This window comes from Oryx dammah, unplaced genomic scaffold, assembly GCF_014754425.2.
Source record: "Oryx dammah isolate SB20612 unplaced genomic scaffold, SCBI_Odam_1.1 HiC_scaffold_28, whole genome shotgun sequence".
Taxonomy (NCBI): Eukaryota; Metazoa; Chordata; class Mammalia; order Artiodactyla; family Bovidae; genus Oryx; species Oryx dammah.
In genome coordinates, this window is record NW_024070212.1 from 6,571,681 (window position 1) to 6,594,959 (window position 23,279).

At 42.3% G+C, this 23,279-nt stretch overlaps 1 protein-coding gene across 4 annotated transcripts in view; it reads right to left on the reverse strand.

Moving 5' to 3' along the window:
- DDR2 (discoidin domain receptor tyrosine kinase 2) overlaps positions 1–23,279 on the reverse strand; it is a 171,254-nt gene that overhangs the window by 50,218 nt on the left and 97,757 nt on the right. For all 4 annotated transcript variants that reach the window (XM_040230001.1, XM_040230002.1, XM_040230000.1 and 1 more), the window contains one exon: positions 22,302–22,410. In XM_040230001.1, the coding sequence (XP_040085935.1) occupies positions 22,302–22,383 (82 nt within the window). In that variant the 5' untranslated portion in view covers positions 22,384–22,410. The remainder of the gene's footprint in view (positions 1–22,301; positions 22,411–23,279) is intronic.

Genomic DNA, 23,279 nt, shown 5'->3' on the forward strand with positions numbered 1-23,279 from the left:
AATACATGACAATAATAGCATAAAGACTTAAAGAGGAAAAATAGAAGCTATCCTGTTGGAAGGTTTTTTTTTATACTCCGCGTGAAGTGATATAACATCATGTGAAGGCAGACTTTATTTAGTTAAAGATGTACACTACAAACCCTAAAGCAAGCACTAAAATCATATTTTTTAAAGACTTATGGTTAGTAAGTCAAGAAAAGATAAAATGGAATCATGAAAATTCAATTAAAGTTGGAAAGAAGACAGAATTAAAGGAAACAAATAGGGCAAATAGAAAACAAATAGAAAGAATATAGATTTTATGCTAACCATATAAATACTCCCATTAAATAGAAATGGTCTACATATACCAATTAGAAAGTAGGAATTATCAGAGTGGATTTAAAAAGAAAAATCAAGTTTAAAGTACATATAACCTATAAGAAACATATTTTAAATATTAAAACACAGATAAATTATAAGAAAATATGGAAAAAATATACCATGAAAAGTTAATCAAAAGAAAGCTGAATGTCAGACCCAATATATCAAGACAAGGGATAAAGATGGTATTTCACAGTGATAAAGGGGTTCGTTCATTAAGAATACATGACAGTCCTAAACATTTATTCACATCATAACAAAGCTTCCCAAAAGATGAAGCCAAAAAAAAAAAAAAACCTGCCAAAAAGTTATCAAATTCATAATTATAGTTGGAGATTTCAACTATTCTTCAACTAACTCCCTTCCAAAGAAGACATACAGATGGTCAACATATGAATAGTATATGAAAGAAACTTAATATCACTAATCATCAATGAAATGCAAATCAAAACCACAATGAGACAGCACCTCACGTCTGTCAGAATGGCTATTATGAAAGACAGGAAGTGACAAGTATTGGCGAGGGTGTGGAGAAAGGAGACTGCTTATGCACTGCTGGTAGAAATGTAAATTGGTGCAGCAACTATGGAAAAAAATACAAAGCTTCCTCAAAAAATTAAAAATACGATTACCATATAATCTACCAATTCTATTTCTGGGCATTTATCTGAAGAAAATGAAAACCACACTCAAAACTACATGTTTACCCTTCACTTCAATTGTAGCGTTCTTTACAATAGCTAAGTTATGGAACAGCATGAGTGTCCTTTGATAGGTGAATGGATAAAGAAGATATGTGGTGTGTGTGTGTGTGTATACATACATATATATGTATATGTACATACATACACGATGGAGTATACACAATAGAATGATAATCAGTCATAAGAAAAAGAATGAAGTCTTGCCATTTGTGACCACATGGATGGATCCTGAAAGCATTATGTTAAGTGAAATAAGTCAAAGACAAATACCATATGATTCACTTACATGTGGAATCTAAAAACCAAACAATCAAAAAAAGAAAGAAAAAAAAAAGCTCACAGATACAGAGAACATCAATCAATGGTTGCCAGAGGCAGGTAGTGTGGGATGAGCCAACTGGGTGAAAGGGGTCAAAAGGTGCAAATTTCTAATTATACAATAGACATGTCATAGGGATGTAAAGTACAGCATGGGACTATAATTAATAATACTGTACTGCATACTTAAAGTTATTGAGAGTAGAACTTTAGAACTTAAAAGTTCTTATCACAGGAAAAAATATTTTTGTAACTATGCATGGTGATAGATGTCAACTTAGACTTACTGTTGTGATCATTTCTCAATATGTACAGTTATCATTTCAATATACTATATCCCTGAAACTAGTATGCTGCTATATGTCAATTTTAGCTCAATGTTGGAATACTGAAATTATTCTAATAATGATTGAATATTTTAGAATACTGAAATTTCCTTTTAGAACAACAGGTCAAGGGGAAAACAATAATAAAAGGTACCCAGATTGGAAAGGAAGAAGTAAAACTGTCTTTAATTGGAGATAATATGATCAGTTATATAAAAAATTAGATTAAGTTTATACATGGTGAACAGTTGCAATTTAAATACCATCAAAAACTACAAAATACTTAGGAATAAACTGATGCTGAAGCGGAAGCTCCAGTATTTTGATCATCTGATGCAAACAACCAAGTCACTGGAAAAGTGCCTGATACTGGGAAAGATTGGGGGCAGGAGAAGAGGGAGGCAGAGGATGAGATGGCTGGATGCAATGGACATGAACTTGGGCAAACTTCAGGAGACGGTGAGGGATGGGGAGGCCTGGCGTGCTGCAGTCCATGGGGTTGCAAAGGGTCAAACGTGACTGGGGGACTGAACAGCAACAGCAAACCTTACAAAAGAGTGAAAGACCTAAATACTAAGAACTACCCGACACTGCAAAAAGAAAGGAAAGATCTAGAGAAGTAGAGATGCACACTGCTGCGCTCATGGGTCAAGAGAGTCAACTCGCCCAGTCCACCCAATCAAAGTCTCAGCAGACACTTTAGTGTAAATGAACGGATTGTTCTGAAGAGCCTATGGAAAGGCGAAGACCACAGAAACGCTGAAAAGCTGAAAAAGAAGATCAAAGCAGAAGGACTAACATCAGACTTAAAGACATTACAAAACTACAGAAATCAAGACTGTGTAATATTGGTGTAAAGACAGACAAGCGTACCAATGAAGCAGGAGAAAGTCTAGAAGTAGACCTACGTATCTATGCTTGGGTGCGTGCTCAGTCGGGTCTGACTCTTGGTGACCCATGGGCTGTAAACCGCCAGGCTCCTCTGTCCATGGGGTTTTCCAGGCAAGAATGCTAGAGTGTGTTTCCATTTCCTCCTCCAGGGGATCTTCCCAACCCAGGAATCAAACCGGAGTCTCCTGCATCAACAGGCTGATTCTTTACCACTGAGCCACCTAGGAAGCCCAGTTCACTCCTAGGTATTTGCCCAAAAGAAATAAAAGTGTATGTTCATGCAAAGACTTAGCAGTGTGCCTAACAGCTTTATTTCCAATATGTAATTAAGATTGGAAAATGATCATATGTCATCAACAGATAAAGGGATAAACAAATCACAATATACCCATGCAATGAAATACTACTCAGCAGGACTGGGATTAGAGTGAAGCAAGCGAGAAGCTGAGGGTGCGAAACTCCCAGGGTCATGGGAATGCCAGCGCTGCCTTTGCAGAGGGCAAGCGCCTGTTTCCACTTTGCACCCTAGGCCCCTCCTTTGCCTCACCCTAGTCCCAGCTCTACTACCCAGTAGGAACAAAAAAGGATGTTCCATCAGTACCTACTACAGCACAGATGACTTTCAAAATATCTGCTGAGGGAGAGTATTGAAGAAGTTGGCCAAAAAAGAGTATATGTGACGTGCTTCCATTTATACATAATTCTAGAAAGTGAAAACAAGTCAATCCACAGTGACAGAAAGACAATCAGTGGCTTCCGAGGGAAGGAAGGCGTGGGCAGGAGGAATTACAAAGTGGCACAAAGAAACTTTTGGCAGGAATGGATATGGTCATTATCCTGATTATGGTGATGATTTCACAGGTCTATACATATGTCAAAGCAGACCAAATCATGCATTTTTAATGTGTGTAGTCTACTGTATGTCAGTTGTACATCAGAGAAGTTATTTTTCAAAAAGTAACCTCTGGAATAGGATAACACATTGAGATTTTATTTGTATATTTCCAAAGCCCTTTTCAAAGCAGGTAGCCAGGCCTTCCTATTCCTTCACCCCTTGGAAGATTTATGTTGACAGGGAAGAAATAAGAAAGAAAACCAATGACTTCCTAGAAAGCCTGTGCTTGTTAAGGGACTGTAGCATGAAGTAGAGATGGCAGGAAGACAGGTGAGATTTCCCTAGGCAGGAAGGCGACAGAGGTAGGGAAGTCACAATGCTGCTGCTGCTACTGCTGCTGCTAAGTCGCTTCAGTCGTGGCCGACTCTGTGTGACCCCATAGAGGGCAGCCCATCAGGCTCTGCCGTCCCTGGGATTCTCCAGGCAAGAACACTGGAGTGGGTTGCCATTTCCTTCTCCAATGCAGGAAAGTGAAAAGTGAAAGGGAAGTCGCTCAGTCGTGGCCGACTCTTAGAGACGCCATGGACTGCAGCTGACCAGGCTCCTCCGTCCATGGGATTTTCCAGGCAAGAACACTGGAGTGGGGTGCCATTGCCTTCTCCAAGTCACAAGGCTAGCAGGAGCCAAGCTCCTTTCCTAGAAGTTCCCTGGAGTGGCTGCAAACTGTCAAAGAGAAAATGATTCCACACGAGCATTGTGTCCAAGGTTGGCACAGAAACAGCCAACCTGCTGTACTTGGGAACAGGGTGGGCTTGGAAAATAATGACATCCACTGTAATAATGACAAACTGAAGGCAAGGGGCCCTTCTGTGTGTATCACACCAAGCAAAGCTCCTGGATTCTTGTCTGACCCTAGGGAAAGGATGATTCTGGGCCAGCTAACTCTCCCAGAAATAGTATGATTAAGCAAAATCATATATAGGTAGCTTTGGCAAGAAACATGGCCATATACCCAACTGAAACTCTTCTATGTTACTGTCCACTTCCTTTTCCAAGTCAGATTTTAATCAAGAGATGAGCATGGGGATTTAGTTTTGCCTTTTCTTATCAAATATATAATTTCTCCTTCAGAGGTGATTGGTTCCACAGATAATCATTATTCTAGACCCTTAAGTGAAAATCTTAAGTGTAAATCTGGGAGTTCCACGAATGAAGCATCAAATTCTCAAACTCTGAACTCTCTAGAATGAGAAATTGAAGGGAGGAGTAAGGATTAGGAAATTCTAATACAAGATGCCAGTGAGCCAAGATTACTAATGAGTGAGGTCAATATACATTTCAAAATCACACACAGGGCATGGTCCTCTCTTCTGCTCCATTCCATCATTCAGCAAAAGTGGTACCCTGACTCCAGGTCTGCTCCAGCCCCATGGTGTTGGGTGTACTAAATGTTTTCATCTTTAGCACCAGTGACTTAATGGCAAGGAAAAGCTTCTGGAGGTCTAGCCCACAATCTACATGCCCTAGTCCAGTCTTCCAGAGGACTTGCATGGACATTTGGGACACAAGTGCAGTTACTTGTACTTTGCTTTCCCTTTGCAATTGTCCCTTGTGAGTATATTCCTCTCAGGGACCTCCTGGGGAAGGGGCTGAGCTGGCCAAGGCAGGTATTCCTGGCTCCTTTGGCAATCATCCAAGTTGCAGTGCCCTCAATTGCCATCTTGACCCCTAACACACAATTCTTCACAGTCTGCAAAGTGCTGTCCAATTGCTTACCTCATTTTACCCTTCCAATAACTCAATATGATAGGCAGGGCATGTACTATTATTTTCAAATTATATATATGAGGAAACAAACTGAAGTCCCATGACTATTAAGCAGTAGGGGTTTGACTTGGATCACATTTCTGAGTCCCAACCCAAAGTCTGTCCCAGCGCACCAGACTGCCCTCTCTGCTTCAGCCAAAAGAGAGACTGGAGGCAAGCTGTCTCTCCCAAGACGCAAGCTACTCAGCAGATCCATAAGAGAGCTGCTCCCCGGCATTCCCCTCTCCCTTCTGAAACCAAAGCTTGATTCCCAAAGCTAGTCCCATCCCCAAAATCACCCCCAGCATGAAAATCTATTTGTTTGAGCATTGCTTTCCAAATCCGTGAGGTTTTTAATTCTTATTTTTATTAACTTGCTCAGTAACTTGGGGGGATTTCTGTGGTGTTACAGTAGCAAACAAAAGAGACAGAGGACCTTTTCTCACAGAGTTTACATTCTAGGGTGGAAGAGAGGACAGAAAGCAAATAAGTATCTGATCTGAGAGAAGATGGTAAAGATAAGGCATCTGAACACAAATCTCAGTGAAGGAAGACAGCAAACCAGGTGACGCCAGAGGGGAGCACGCTTCATGTAAAGGGAACAGGGAATGCAAGGAACGAGCATTTTTGGTTGGTTGAGTTTGAGCAAGGAGGTCAGTATAACCTGCAATGGAAAGACTAGCGTAAGTTATTATGTAGTGTCCTCCTTTGGCCGTCTAATAAACTTGTACTCAACTAAAGCAAGCATTTTGGAGGGAGGATAGTACCACTTTCAATAAATTTCTCCTTCCTCTGATTTCTGACATTTCCAACATCTCTCTTATAGCAGTAGGCACACACTGCTATGTAACACTTGTATCTAGTCCTATCTCCCTACAGATGGCCAAGTTTTGGAGGGAAAAAGTAAAAGGACTGTATCTTATTCATTTTTCTTTTATTTCTCAGTGCACATCTGGGGAGAGAATAGTTGCTTTAAAACATTTCTTGAAAACAGAAGGTAAACCTTTGAGATAGATATAGCTCAGGAATAAAAAGAAAGCGGAGTAAAATATTCTCCCTCTGAAACTCATTCCTGGGTCTTTCCATTTCAGCCAACTCCACTATTCCAATGACTTGAGCCAAAAATCTTGAGGCCCATCTTTGACTCCTTTCACACTTCATATCCAGGCCATCAGCTGATAGGAAATTCTGTTAGCTACTCTAAAAATATTCCTATATCCCATCCACCTTTTGCAAATACTATGCTACCAGTCTAGGCCAATTTACTGTCCTCTGTCACCACGAATAGAATAAGAATCTTCTACCTGGCCTCCCTTCATCCACCCTACCCTTCCCCATATATCTACTACAATATAAATGAGATCATGTAAATCTTCTGTTCAAAGCTCTCCATTAACTTCCCATCTCACTTGTAATGAAATTAAAACTCTTCACACATAACCTGCCCCCTGACTGTCCTGAACCTCACCTCTACCCGAGCCTTCCATCAGCCACACTGGTCTCCTTGCTGTTCTTCTCATATGCTGTGTGCTTCTTCTTCACAGATCTTACTGTTGAAGTATTTAATTTAATAACATAATTATCTTTATAAGGTGGAGGAAAGAGAAGTGGAATACCGTATTTCCCATTTTTTTCCCACATGTGAATGTCCCTAAAATCTGAATGCATCTTGCGAGCAAATAGTGAGTCATGGTTCCTCGGTGTTTTTCTTTCCTTAGAGGCACAGAAAGTAATGACACATCTTAGAGTCAGCAGTTTCTTAAATTCGATGAAATATGTAATAATAACATTCATTTAGAGGCATTTATCAAGTGTCAGGCAACAAGATAAGCGTTTTCTTACTCATTATTTCAGGTTTCCCACTTATTACCCATTTTACTGGAAAGAATTTAAATAATTGCCCAAGACCTTTCATTGAGTAAATACTAACTCAGATTAGAATCTGGTTCTAGAATCTGTGACAACACTAGACTTTACAACCTCTGAAAAGCAAATGATTTCAAGTTCATTCCTGGCTCCACCACTTAATCCATGTGGGATCTGAGCAAACGCCACAGCCTCTTTGGATCTCAGTTTCCTCCCGTGGACAGCAAGGGAGTCAGAGCAGATGTTCGCTAAGGCAGTGGTTCCCAAAAGCCAGTCCATGGACCAATTGTTTAGAATTGCCTGGGGAGGTTCTGCTGCTGCTAAGTCACTTCAGTCGTGTCCCACCAGGCTCCCCCGTCCCTGGGATCCTCCAGGCAGGAATACTGGAGTGGGTTGCCATTTCTTTCTCCAATTGGGAAGGTTCTAGAATGCACATTTGTGAGCCTCTGCTTCTGAAGCTGAGCCCAGGAACCTGCACACTTCTAAAGTTTTCCCAGTGATTCTGCTGTGCAGCCAGTCTTGGGAACCACTCTGCTCCCAGATCCTTTGCAGCCTGAACACCAGATGATCTTCTGAGACCATGCCGGACAGAAAGAGAAACCCATGTTCACAGTCCCACTGGGCTTTCATTCCCGGCTATCATGTATCTCTAGACACTGAGCTGTGAGTGTATGAGAACTGTTTCCCGGAACATCTAAAGTAAACCAGAAATGGGGAAGGGGGGTCGCCTGGGGTGAATCATGATATTGTTGCAAATAACTTCCCCACCAAGGCATAGCTTATCCTGGGAAAAGCAACCAAGAAGTTTCAACAGAGCTGCTGCTGCTGTAGCTGCCTTCATGAAATATTTTGGTTCCATTATATTCCCTAGGTTCAGGGATCCTTTCTATTTTATGGTCTAACTAAACGTATATGGGAATTTACCCTGTTAAACAGAGAGAGAGAAAACCTGAGATCCCACCTGGGATGCTCTCCTTGGTACAAAGGAGTGCCAACTCCCTTCCCCAAGGTTCCGGTCTCCTTATCTACCACTGTGTTAGAGCGGTGGTCCTCTGAGCATGCTCCCAGGCCCAGTAGCACCAGCAGCACCCAGGAACATGTTAGAAATGTGAACTCTGAGTCCCTACCCCCATCCTACTGGATCTGCAGACGGGGCCCAGCAAAGGATGGTCCCACAGCCATTGGCACTGATGTGCAATCAAGTTTGATAATTAGAGGAACTGGGGGAGAAGATGAGGCTCCAGTTCTTCACAGAAAAAGTGCTGAATGTCCCAGAGCCCCCTCCTCATCCTCTCCAGTCCATCCATCACAAAAGGGTTTAAGCTCACTGTGTGTAAATAGCAGAGTGGCAACAACATTGACAAAAACTAGAAGGGCTCTCCCTGAGTCGGGGGAGAGGGGCAGTGGTCTCTGAACCTCTGCCTGGAAACTGATACAAACATTTTGGAGAGGAAGGATTCAGGATGACAGATGACATGTTATTTCTGCTAAGAGGCAATCAAGAAGTGCGATGTAAACTTGGCCTTTGAGAATCATCTGGTTCATCAGCAAATCCCTCAAATTTGTTGGTTTGGCCAAAAAGTTTATTCCGGTTTTTCCATAAGATGGTGTGAGGAAATTAACAAGATAGCGCCAGTCAGGCTCTCCCACCCCATGTTCTGTAAACAATGACTTTGCATGGTTATGTAATGGCTGAGATCATTCATAGCACTGCACATGTGTGTCACGAGGTACTCGCTTGGCCGCGGGCTACTGTGTGCAGTTCACCTGTATGAGCTTCACCGTGAAAGCCCTGGCTGCTGCTGCGCTGGAGCTGTGTTGGAGCGACAGCATGGTTATGTTAAATGAGGTTATGTTATGGTTATGTTATGGCTGCTGAGTCAGCCAGGAGAGAGGCTGTGTTATAGCTGCCATGCCAGCCAGGAGAGAATAATTGTGTCTGCAGTTCCGACGGCTCCTTGAATCTTTTTCCAGCTTATTAGCTCACGCCTTGCCTACCCTGGGTTCAGCGAACAGTGCAAACAATGTGAACAGTGAGATAGATGGTACAGAAAACGCGAATGAACTCTTGCCAACCCAATGAAAGTGAAAGTAACAGTTGCTCAATCGTGTCCAACTCTTTGCAACCCCATGGGCTATAGTCTGTGGAATTCTCTAGGCCAGAATACTGGAGTGGGTAGCCTTTCCCTTCTCCAGGGGATCTTTCCAACCCAGGGATTTAGCCCAGGTCTCCCGGCCCTGCATAGAAGTAGTGGAGAAGGGGAGAAATAGCTGAACTTAAAAAATTTGCAGGAGGCATTGGACTGGCAAATTTTTTAAGTTCAGTTACTTCTCCCCTTCCCCACTACTTCTACACAGGGCCCAACCTCCACCACCTCGTGCCTGAAATACTATAATGCCTTCTAGCTCTTCTTCCTGGCTCTCCTATTGTCCCTTCTCCATATAGTAACACAAGTGAGCTTCCTAAAGCCTTATTCGAACATGAACATTCTAACAGCTTCTCATTCTTCTCAAGATAATGTGTCCCATGAGGCCTACATGATCAGGCCTCAGGTTACCTCTCCGGCCTAATCTTGTGCTATCCCAGATCTTTACTCTCTATATCCCAGCACACTGGTCTTATTTCAACTTCACAAAGACACAAAGTATCCTCCAGCCTGGAGGTCTTTCTAAACATGATGTTCCCTTTGCCTGACACATTCTTCCTTTCCCCCCCTTTACCTCCTAAATCCTGCTCAAGCTCTAGCTCCCAGACCATCCCTCCATCAGGGAATTCCTCTGTGTCTTCAGCTCAATAAGAATTGTTTGCTACATGATCTTATAATGCACTACTCTTCTTTTATAGCACTTTTTACACTTTTAGAACAAGTAACTGTTTAATTTTGGCCTCTCCATTAAACAGTACATGTCTTGAGGGCAAGGATCCTATCTAGCTTTTTCTTTGTTGTCTCTCTGGTTTATGGTAGGGTGTCTGGCATTAACTGAGTCCTTAATAAATATATACAGGTAGAAAAACTACTAAAAGAAGAATTCTGTATTGTGTTGTTTATTATTGCAGAACTTAAAAACATGTTGATGTAAATCAAGCCAATATTATAAAGCAATGAATTAAGAATAAATAAATATGCAAAAATAATAAAATAAAATAAAAATTTTGTAAAAGAAAGAAAAAAAAAAGGCCTAGGAAGTTAAAGAAGGATAACCCCTATTAGTGACATTTAACCTGGCAGCAGATATCTGAGACATCGTTAAAAGTCTGGGCCATTATAGGGCTTCCCTGGTGGCTCAGACAGTAAAGAATCTGCCTGCAAAGTGGGAGACCTGGGTTTGATCCCTGGGTTGGGAAGATTCCCTGAAGGAAGGCATGGCAATCCACTCCAGTATTCTTGCCTGGAGAATCCCCATGGATTGAGGAGCCTGGCGGGCTACAGTTCATGGGGTCACAAAGAATTGGACACGATTGAGCAACTAACACACACACACACACACATCTTTTTGTTCATGAATTTAACAAGTTTGTTGTTGTTCAGTCACTCAGTCATGCCTGACTCTTTGCAACCCTGTGGACTATAGCCTACCAGGCTCCTCTGTCCATGGGATTTCCCAGGCAAGAATACTGGGGTGCATGCTGCTGCTGCTAAGTCGCTTCAGTCGTGTCCGACTCTGTGCGACCCCACAGACAGCAGCCCACCAGGCTCCCCCGTCCCTGGGATTCTCCAAGCAAGAACACTGGAATGGGTTGCCATTTCCTTCTCCAATGCATGAAAGTGAAAAGTGAAAGTGAAGTCGCTCAGTCATGTCTGACTCTTAGCAACCCCATGGACTGCAGCCTACCAGGCTCCTCCATCCATGGGATTTTCCAGGCAAGAGTACTGGAGTGGGGTGCCATTGCCTAGCCATTGCATTCTCCAGAGGATCTCCCTGACCCAGGGATCAAATGTGGGTCTCCTGCATTGCAGGCAGACTCTTTACCGTCTAACAGAGAAGCCTGACAAAACTATGGAAAACATTAAACATGGTGTGAGGATAAAAGCGATGGCGGGAAAAATTGGGACATTCACTTAGGTAGCAACCTTCACCTGAGATTTTCCATTTTACTTATGCTTATTTACCTCCTTACTGAAATTGTAAGCACTTTTGAAAATACTAATTATATCAGATTTTTTCTTTCCCCCCTTACCACCTACAAACACAGAGTACCATTAGGTACTCACCAGGCATTTAGCAATTAAATAAATAAAGAAAGAGATAGAGTGATGGGTAGATGGATGGAAGGATGAATTCAAGGATGGATAAATGAAGAGTGTGATCTTAACAACATGTTGAATTCTTTAGAGCAGGTGCTACAACTGATCTGCCCCAGAACCTCTCAAAGTGCCTGCCCATAAAAGGCACTCAGCCCATGTTTGCTGAGAAAATACCCTGATTAGCAGTGTTTCCCTGATGAGGGTCAGGGTTTGTCACAGGGAGCACCATCTTGTTGCCAATTCACAACAATCTCTAGAGGACAGTGCTGCAAGAGTGCTTTGTGGGCATTTGCATGAGAGGATGGGGAAACAATAGAAACAGTAAGAAATGTACTGTCTTAACAATAAAGAGACTTTATTTGGGGGGGCTCCAAAATCACTGCAGATGGTGACTGCAGCCATGAAATTAAAAGACGCTTGTTCCTTGGAAGAAAAGCCATGACCCACCTAGACAGCATATTAAAAAGCAGAGACATTACTTTGCCAACAAAGGTTCATCTAATCAAAGCTATGGTTTTTCCAGAGGTCATGTATGGATGTGAGAGATGGACCATAAAGAAAGCTGAGCACCAAAGAATTGATGCTTTTGAACTGCAGTGTTGGAGAAGATTCTTGAGAGTTACTTGGACAGCAAGGAGATCCAGCTAGTCCATCCTAAAGGAAATCAGTCCTGAATATTCATTGGAAGGACTGATGCTGAAGCTGAAACTCCAATACTTTGGCCACCTGATATGAAGAACTGACTCATTGGAAAAGACCCTGATGCTGGGAAAGATTGAAGGCAGGAGGCAAAGGGGACGACAGGATGAGATAGTTGGTTAGCATCACCAACTCAATGGACATGAGTTTGGGCAGGCTCTGGGAGTTAGTGATGGACAGTGGGGCCTGGCATGCTGCAGTCCATGGGGTCTCAAAGAGGCAGACATGACTGAGCGACTGAACTGAACTGCATGAGAGAAAGAGAAGTTCTGACCAGACTATTAGTCAGTAGAAGACCCCCAACTCAAGCCAGAGTAAGACTCTGGGCTACAAGTATTACACACCTTCTTCAGACAATGGAGCAGAGCTGTAGGTCTAGAAGCTGAGACCAATGAGCATAGCATGAAGAAAGGGAGTTCAGAGATAAAAGCCATCACAGCAGCCACTAGGCAAAGTTCCTTGATGAATCGCTACTCCCAAGAGCCTCAGAAAAAGGCCGCAGGGAAGTAGACAAGCTGGTCTTGGATGGCCTTCCTCATCCTAGTGGGTCTTTGGAACCAGGATAAACCTTGGCCCTCAGCAACCAACGTGGCACTTCTCAGCAGTACCAATGTGGTTTTCCCGTTGAATGTGCCTATTTTTGACAAACTCCTTCTGTGGAAGGGATCCCAGCCAAGAGTGAAGACTCAGAATTGCCAAGTCGGCCCAAGTCCTAAATGTCAGGTCCCCTTCCTTTCCCCCAAGCCCACTTCATTGTTAATCCAAACCCACCCATCTGTCTCTGAGCTTCACATTATGAAATATAAAGCAGCATGAGAAGGCAGAAAATCACAAAGGGAAGCAAGAGACCCTGAAGCAAAGAGGCATCACCTGATTTTGCCTGCTGAGTTGTCTTGGTGGTTGCCTACGCTTCCGTTACCCGCCAATCTCCTGGACAGAGAAGCTAATTGACTTTTCCAGTTTCCCAGAGTGGAAAACTACTAGCGCTGGCTGCTGCATGCCCGGGCAGCAAGGCAGTTCCCCCTGAGCTCTGGTAGGGCCTGGCAGGCAGGCTGAGGAGAAGCAGCTGCCACCAGGCCCCAGCTTCCAAGAATTATTTTCACACTGTGCTGCCAAAGTTGAGAGCCTGAAAGAGCCGCTTGTTTCATGATGTTTACCATCTCACTGTCAACTCCAGACCACAGGCTCTCCCCATCAATGAGTGTCCTATATGCAGCTTCCAGGAAAACGCTCGCATGGCACATAGGCCTGAGGCCACGGAGAGCTGACAGCTGGGCCCCTCTGGCACAGGGCTGGTAAGACTGGTGGGGGTGCAGCTCAGCTATTAGGTTCAACCAGGGGACCCGAGGCAGCTGATGACCTAAAGGAACATCTGTAATCATGAAACTTGAGAGCCAGGCCTTCAAGAAATCAATCCTTCCGGTGGCTCCATGAATATCAGAACCTCTGAGGCTCAGAAAGGTGAATTGACTTACTCAAGGATGAACAGTTAATTAAGGTAATCAGGACTGAAATTCAAATCTGATCCCTGGTTCCTCTTTCTTCAAGCTCAGGCTACCATGACCTAGTTTTTCCAGCTCCAGAGAGGACAAGGTGGTCTAATTAAAGAAGCTGTCATTTGGGCCCCTTCTCTCCAGAAACCCTACTGAGCAGACTTGTTCACTGTGCAAGTAAATATCTACATACTGGGATCTTGCTAGGTGCCAAGGAAACTTACTTGGGTTCCTCTAAGTACAATGAGGCTATTTTGCCAAGACTTCTTTTGCCCAAGTTGAAATTTCCCTTAAGAACAGCCCTTTAGAATTGCAGTTTTCCTAAAAGCCTAAAATACTCTCCAGAAACAATTATTGTAGAACTCCAGAAGAGGGGTCCCCAAGCTGTACTGGACTTCCGGGTACTGAGATAAGGATTGGACAAGGTATGTTAGACTTCCTGGTTAACAAAGTCAGTGAAAGCCTCCTGCTAAAATAGTGTGTCCTTTTCCTCAACAAGGATGTAAGTTGAGACAGCTGGGTAGCCATGAGCTAGGAGTTGAGAACAAACTCGTGGCATAGTTTGGAATCAAAAGAGGCCTATGCTTAAAACTTGATTCTGCCATTTGCAAATTGTAGGACCTCAAGACAAATAACTAAGCCTCTCTGAACCTCCACTTCCTCATCTTAAATAACCCTGCCAAGCAAGGTTGTTGCAGAGATGTAATATATAAGGAACTTAACAATTCCTGGAAGGCAATAGGGTTCAATAAATGATATCCAGAAGGAGAGGGATCACTCATTTTAAATATTACATTCACTCCTTCTTAAGCAATTTAGAGGTTTTATGGCCTTAGGAAAATTAATTAAGCTTTAAATGGCTCAGTTTTACAGTAATAACAGTACTTGTTTATGAGAAAATATGAGTTATAAATGTCAAGTACTTAGTAATGTTTATAGCACAGTAATGCTTAGAACAGTAACATTTAATAAAGGGTAGGTGTTATTGATTTTTTAACTATTTTTACTCTGACTCATTCTAAAAAAAACTTGGAACTGGCTTCCAAAACTGTACAATATACTAAGTAAATAAACAAACAAATAAGTGTAGAAATGCAGATATGGGGAAAGAGAATAAGGACATTAAGGTAAGCTGGAGCTAAGGTTAATACTAAAAATATAATCAATATTACATTTGGTTCTATACACTTTGCTGGTGATGGGCCTCAAATTTGTCTCCAAGCTTCCTACTAACCAATTCAAAAAGCAAGGCATAATCAGTTAACACGAATCACAGCAACAGCAAGGTAAAAGTTAACTTTTTATTTTTGTTCCCAGGTGGGATGGCGTAGCTTATAGTAACCAACATGCCCCCTGAAGATAACTGGAAGAACTAGATAAAATCTGTAAATCATCTGTTTACAGCCATTCGATTGCTGCTGACATGGTGAGAACAGAGGAACTGAAGCTTCAGAGAAGGATTGAGAAGCAGCGTCGCCTCTGCAGTCATATGTAGCCGTTTGTCAACTGCAAGGGGCAGAGGCAAGAGGCTGACCCTGGGCTTCGCACTGGTAGAGGGTCACTGGAGGATAAAATCTCAGAGTTTCTGAAGGAGTCCTGGGATCCTTCTAGCAGGCAGCTTTTTTCTTGTCCAGTACATTTGCCAAATGCTGGGGTTGTATAAGAGAGGCAGTGTAAAAACCTAAGGAGAAACCCTCTGAAAAGCTGAGCTGAGTGTTTGAATCTGATAAAGATTAGAGTTCAGGACCCACCAGGAAGAGAGGCCACAGAAAATGTGGGAGTTTTTAAAAGCACTGAATGACCAAGAATCCAAGTTTAAACCCTGCCAATTGCCCAAGGTGAAGACAGTCCACCCTACTGTGTAAAGGCAGACCCAACTGCTTTCACTGTTAGCCAGGCTGGACTTTGGGTTCACATCCTCTTAAGAAAATCAAAGACCCAAACACATTTCTAAAGAGAAGACCACCCAAGCCTCAGAGAACTGAGACGAGCCAGTTTTCTACCTATATGCAGGGCATCTTAGTGGTCATAAATGCTGAAAAAAAAGTCTTTAAATTTACCCCAATATTTGTAACTTTCTTACTCTTGGCACTTCAAGAGAGGAATCCAGATTCATCATCATAAGAGAAATTAAGGATTAATTTTACTTAATGAAGAAACAAAAACAGTAACCAGAGATTTATCATGTCATTATTGCTATTATCACTAGTAGTAAGAGCAGTAGAGGTAGTATTTGTATAGTAGGAGGAGAGGCAGCCATTACTATTTAGCAAGTTACTCAATAAGAAGCTATAAAAAGTCCTAAATATTGGTTTAACCTACTTAGAACAAACAAACTAATATTGTAGCTTTCTCAACGTGGCTTTAGCCTATCCCCATATTCAGGGATTCTCCTATGCCAAGATGAAACATTTCTTAAATTAGCAATAATTATGCATACAGGATACTCTTCATTGTTAGATCTTATATCTTGACTATAGCTTACAGCACCCAAAAGATTAAGTCTGAATCCTTCCCTTGAAATGTCAAGAGTAATACAAATTTGGGTAAACGTAAGCACATTTTTATTTATAACCACTAAAATGCTCTGCCCATAGACCAGAGGAGAGGGAATTTAGGCTTTTAGGAATAATCACAGAGGTTACTCTACCTCTGCAAGGAAAAAGACTCTCAAAGCCCTCGAACACCAGGGGCTGGACCTCATTACTGCATATTAGTAGCTGCAGTTCAGGGAACTTCAGTCTGTCTTCCTTCTACTTAACACCCCCATCATTTAAAAGAATGATATTCTTATTTCTTCTTCTCAGCTTCTGAACATCTTTGTGAGCTCAAACCTCTCATGGCATAACTTAGATCCATTTTTGTAGAAAAATACAGAGAAGAAAGGGAGCTTCTCGACGTCCTTTCTTTCCTGCCTTCTTTTTACTCCTCAAACACTTACTGATTGCCTTTACAAGCCAAGCACTATGACAGGTGTCCATCATGAGGACCCAGGAGATCAACACCACACCAGATAAGACAATGACCCAAGTCATTAACATCTGTGAAGCAGGGAAAAAAGAAGTTGCATACTTTTTAGCAACTCATCGCCTTCCACTTAAGCCCCTCCAAAACCCTCATTGTTTTGAATGTCTTAACTTTTGCCTTACTTTACTGTGTACGTGTCCAAACCACTGAAAAATTCTGGGAGGCCTATCTTACCACATCCATGCTCTTCAGGGGCCTGTTGGCTAAGACCAAGAGCTAAGTCAACAATCACACTATTCTCCCCAGAAAAAAAACAAAACAAAACACTGTCATGGATATGCTCAGCCTGGGCACAGGGCCCTGCAACCCTTGGAGTTGGGATGGCCAGAGTTCAGGGTTGTTAGAACCCCTATTCCCCAAAGGTAACATGAGTCTCTCTTGGAGACCTCGAGGGACCATAATAGTTACTAATGAACTCTTTTTCTCTCTCCTCCTCCATCATCAGCTTGAAAGAAACTGTTGTTTTACAGTTTGCATTATTTTCATTTCCTTCTCTTCCAAAAGTAACAAGTTACAACCCTTGATATTTGCATATAACTTTCCAGAGCCCACTGACTTCCATTATCTCATTTGGTCCCCCTATTGTAACCCTGTGAAGGGCAGAAAGCAGACTTTATTCTCCCCATTTTATAAGTGAGCAAAGTAAAGTGAAGAAAGGTAGCTAAAGTCACAAAGGAGATAGTGCCAGAGCTGAGACTCGAATCTAGATCTCTCAGTTGCCATCGTCTCTTCGCCATCTATGTTGCCATCACACTCTTCTGTCAGCACATACTCTCCATACTGTCTGTAGTGTAACAGCAGGGTCAAGAAGAACCACCAATTTAGGGAACAATCTGGAAAGATGGCCCAGAGAAGCTTATTGCTTGTTTGAGTTTTAGAATGCCCTGATTCCTGATTTGTTGAAATCTTATAGCAAAAGGAACATGCATCCTGGGCGGAAAGACATAGCATGGCATTTTGTTATCACTGGGTGAAGGCAAAGCCTTTGATTGGGAAGCATTTGCCATATACCAAGGATCCCAGAGTCATGTGGTTCCTGCTTTGGGTACTAACTTAACTTCACGTTTGCCCTATTACTCCTCGGTGACAACCATCTCCACCCTCTTGTTTTTCTATTTGTGGTTATGCGTCTTTACTCCATGTTCTCCCTTTCTCTTTTTACCCAACCTAGCAAATTTCTTTTCCTCTGGATCACTCTCAGCCTTCACTGTCTCTGCCAGCATGACATTAGAGACTTGATGTGATTGGTTAGCACACAGTCAGTGAGGCTAACTCTCCAGGAGGCAGCAGAGCACAGAGGTCAAGAATATGCTCCCTGGAGGTGGATCACGTCCCAGTTCTGCCACTTGCCTTGAGTGAGGTACCTAATTTCTATGGGCCTCAATTTCCCCTCTGTGAAACTGGAATAACAATGCCACCTAATTCCTAAGGTGCTTCTGAAGACTAAATTTGCTGATAGAATGGTACCAGGAATATATTAAGTGCTTCTTAAATATTAGCTGGTACTCTTCTTTGAAATTGCATCTTTTTTTCTCTACTTGGCATAACTAAAGTGCTTAAGGGGCAAATGAGTTTCTGATATCCCCAGAGAAAGATCTTTTACTGTTAGGAAGGATACCAGAGGCCACCCTCAGGCTAGATTTGACAAACAAACATATTGATACAAGCAAGAAAAAGCCAATCTGGGCAGCATCTAGCATTGCTCACTGAAGAGAAATTTAACCCAGGAGGTCCCTTTCCAAGGCCTTTCTCAAGCCACACACACACACATACAAACATACACACAGCCTTCATAACTCAGGCCTGGGCTCAGAAACCTGGGACTAGCATCACATTCTCATTAGCAGTTGAGATCCCATAAACCCTCTCAGCACATCTCTGGGGGCATGAATAGTGAGAACCCAGGGAAATAAAAATGATTTTCCGGAGTGGAAATGTGTATAGGTAAAGTTGGTGATAGACAGGGAGGCCTGGAGTGCTGCGATTCATGGGGTCGCAAAGAGTCGGATACAACTGGGCGACTGAACTGAACTGAAAGTAGCTGTATGAACTTTGGTGGGAGACACAAAGTTGGGAGAAGGGGACAGTTGTGCAGAAGGCAACCAGAGCATCTTCAGCACTTGGGTTTCTTTGCCAGGGTGAGCTGGTCCCGAGGGCCTTCGAACTCTAGCCTTTCTTGCTGAGCATGCTAACAAGACCAAGGTTCCAAGAGCTATGCGGGAACCTGTTGTCTTGCCCAATTCCTTGGATTCAGGCTGTCCCTCAAACCCAAATTACTTCTCATCCCCATAAATGTGCATCAGAAGTCACAGAAAGGAAACCATAAAGCTGTCCAGCTATACATGATCATTAGAGAAAGACTGTTTCCTCAAGTGGCCTCCAAAGGGGTGGGTAGTCTGACGGAAGGAACCTGGGCCTGGGAGTCATGAGCCGGTGGTCCCTGCTTTACCGTTAGCTATGGGTGTTGTCCTGGGCAAACCACCAACTCACTCACCCTATTTGACACCCAGTTCCTTTATCTATAAAATGAGGAAGAAGGCCTTAAATATCTCTAAGATTCATTGCAGCATGACTAGCGTAGGATATCAAGTCCTTAGACCTTAAGAGCTCACTGGATGTAGGATTGATGCTAGAAAGAATAAAACCACAAAGATGAACTGAAAGTCAATTTGGAGCCAGCAGGAAGAGGACACTCTGAATCTCCGATCCTTAATGTCTTTGTGCCTCCAAACATTTAAGATACCAAAGGAGGACTCCACCACCCCCAAGACTCTAAACTGCTAGCAGGTTGCCTGCTTCTTATGAGGGGAAAATCCAGGTGGGAAGTCCCAGCACGTGCCCTGGCTCTGTACCATGGATCCTAAATGCCTAGATTGCCTGTCGGAGAGAAGGGGTGTTCTCCCTTTTCCAAGCACAAGTAGTTGTCACAGGCCAAGTCAGGAGAGTGGGGCTGACTGCCCCTGTGCTCTCCACACTCAGCAGTTATTTAGTTGGCTGGGTGAGTCCTCAAGACTAACAGACCCTCAGCAAAGTTTTCAGGACGACCAGGTTGGTTCTACCACTTCCCTCTACCTGAAATTCCACCAGGTTCTGGACCCCCAGTGGCAATCAAAACACTGGTTTTTTACATTCTGGAGGAGCCTGACCCTGGAAACTGATCAGACAAATTCAGTAGCCAGGAGTATTCATATACATCATATGGAGTCTAGAGATATCCCTTTCCCGCGGAGGCAGGCTAGGTTGGGGCATGATTTCTAGATGCAGCTTCTTACTAAGGAGCATTTTAGGATTTACATCTTTAAGATATTCATCAGCTATCTTCTATGTGCTTAGACTAAGGGACACGATTCCTCTGAAGTTCTGACTTTAGATTCCTGAGCCTGGGAAGTGGCAGGGAGTTGGGGACAAATGGTCTTTCTTGTGAAAAACAGCCGTGCAAGTTCAAGGACCCTGTTTCCAAGCCCAAAGTCTATCAGTGTCTTCCAAAATGGGCAGCAAAGCCATTATACCACTAAATTATAGTAAGTTTGTGACAAAGGTTTCATAGCTTATCTAATCCAACTTTATTTTACTGCTGGTGAATGAAAGAAGTACAAAGAGAAGTACATGACTATTGTCATGTAACTAACTTAAGACCAAGTAGAAGGCAATTAGACTTCAACTCGGTGAGAGGAACACAAAGTGAAAAACGAAAGAATGGTGTCAAAGTTCAGGTCTGAGATGCACTCACTAGGCTTATTACAAAAAAGTAACAAGGTATAGATTTACTGAACCAATTAATCACTGATATTAAAGTATCTTGATTATATGCCCTATGGAAGAAAAAAGAATATCCCATGGAAATGGAATTTTTGCAAAGATAAGAAGGTGAGTGTTTCACAAATGTATACTCATACTGTATGAAGAAGAGGAAATGAAAATATCCTCAGGAATTCAAATATAGCCTGAAGCCACTGGGACTCTCAAACACTGCAATGGGGTGGGATATCAGTAAAATCACTTTGGAAAACTCTTTAGCAATATGTAGGAAAATAGATCATATGTAATATATAAGCTGTGTCGTGCTGTGCTTAGTCACTCAGTCATGTCTGACTCTTTGTGACCCCATGGACTATAGCTTGCCAGGCTCCTCTGTCCATGGGGTTCTCCAGGCAAGAACACTGGAGTGGGTTGTCATGCCCTCCTCCAGGGGATCTTCCCAATCCAGGGATCGAACTCAGGTCTCCTGCATTGCAGGCGGAATCTTTACCATCTGAGCCACCAGGGAAGCCTAACATATAAGCTACTTCTAGGTATATATCTAAAAGACTTCAGTATTTACCTCTACCAAAAGATGACCAAGAAGGCTTATAGGAGCTTTATTTATAATGAGCTCAAACTGGAAATAATCCAAATTACCATCCAAAGTAGACTGAATAAATAAAATATTCAAACAAAATTATACAACAACGAAAACAGAGTTGCCAACTGCATGCCACGATATGAATATCATGAACAAAATGTTGAGAGAAAGAAGCCAGAAACAAAAGGTGATCCCACTTATATAAAGTACAAAAACAAGTATCACTGATTTGTGTTGTTACAAAACAATAATGACTACCCTTGGGATGAAAGTGGGGCAAAGTGACTTGAAGAGAGTGTAAGAAGAGCTTATGAAGTCCTGGTATAATTCTGTTGTTTAATCTGGATACTGCTTAGATGATGTGCTCAGTTTATAAAATTCATCAAACTGACACGTATGCTATGTCTAGTTTCCTACATTTATATTTGTGGCAAAAAGGAAATATGGCTCCAACCCTTACTCTTCCCTGTACTCAGACCTCCCCTGGGTAATATTTTTATGCTCTCGCACTCTGACTCTGGGCTTGGCCATGTGGCTCGCTTTGGACGATGAGATCTCAGCAAACACGACTGAAGCACTGGTTTGAAAAATGCTACACATTTCCCTCTCTGCTTTGCTGCTATGCAATTTCCATTCAAAGGTATCTACACTAGTGGTGCTAGAGGAGAGCACATCGAAGCTGCCCCAGTTGTCAGAGCCAAGGCCATCCTCGACGAGTCAGTAAATGATGAGCTTACTCCCAGATATGTACAGAAGGGACATCCAGAAGGGACCAGAAGAATAATCCCATCAAAACCAGACTAAATCACCAACTTTGCATATGTTGTTAAGTGGCATCACTATGGTAATAGACAATTGATACCATTGTATACTTCAATTTAAAGTGTACACATAATTTTAAAAATTGAGAGAAGGGGACTAACATATCTATTTTTGAGCATGGCCCACACCCTGTAGGAAAGAGAAACTGCCTGAGATCCTACAAGACCAGGGTCCCCAAAGCATAACATGACAGCCAAGTAAAATATAGGCCTAAACCAACCAAACATAACTGGGAAACCAACTTGCAGAAGTTCTCTAAGGTATCTGAAAATTTTCTTGTTTGTTTCCCAGAAGATACAGAAGCAAATTGTTGCTTCTTCCACCTCCCATTTTATTTTCTTTTTATTCCACCCAACTCCATGTAAGAAACACTTCAACACTATTCAGCCTGTTACAGAGTATATTCATTTCTATTTCTGCTACGGCCCTGTTTCACCATAGAGAAAGAAAGGAAGGAGGGACCTTTGGACCCCTCAGCAGTGCTTTTCCCAAGATGAACACTGAAGGGCTTGAGTGTTCAGCTGGTCTCCAGCATGTGGCTGAGCAATGGCAGTGTTACCTGGGTTAACCTGAGCTTTTGCAGAACTCAAGATAGGCAGCAGCAGGAGCAGCACCAAGGGCATTCTGGGAATCAGGATCATCTCAGAAGATGGTGTTGGAACTGGAGCCTTCAGCCCACCAACAATGCAAGACAAGAAGAAAGAGGAGAGGGAATGAGTGAAGCAGAAACTGTCAACACGATGAGCACAGTTTACATAATTATCTTTGTGTTTTTACAGTGTTTATTTCTATATTTAGAATTTTAAATCATGAACTTTGATAGTTGAATGGGACACTGAATTGTCACAAAATATAAAAACTTTCAAATTCTGGGACATTCAATAGTTAGGTAATATAAGAACTTTCAAACTTTATTAGATTATATTCTCATGGAATTAAAATTAGCAAAACTATAGGTGGGCAACAAAGTTTCAATAAGATAAATACCCAAATTGTGAACAGTGATAAAGTAAAACTGACTTTTACAATATTTTCATAATTTTAATATTTATTCCACTATTAAACCAAGAAAAACATTTAATGATGTTAACGTGTTTACCTTTCAAAAGATGTAAGGTGAATATTTATCCTGATTTATTAGCTCTGGAGTTGTACCTGAAGCTCAAATTCCCCTAGAATAATCCATGTGGTTATGGATTAGAGTTGAGACATCAGCATGAACTCATATTTAGCTTAAAAGAGATATAAATGGTTACACACGGAAATATTTATAGATGTTTACACACAGGTTAGTACATACCCATATATCTATCTTCTTATTATGAGAGTGCCTAGAAGCAGTGACACCCAATAGTAATGAGCAAACCTGATGCCCAGATCTTGACTTCTTATACCATTCTCCAATAAAAGGAACCAGGGTTCCTTGGAGAGACTGCTACTTTCAGGGCTGAGGCAGGAAATACAATTATCTTGGAGAATGTTTCAGTGCTCCAAGTTGAGCATATATACACACACAAGAATGATGGGGATATGGCAA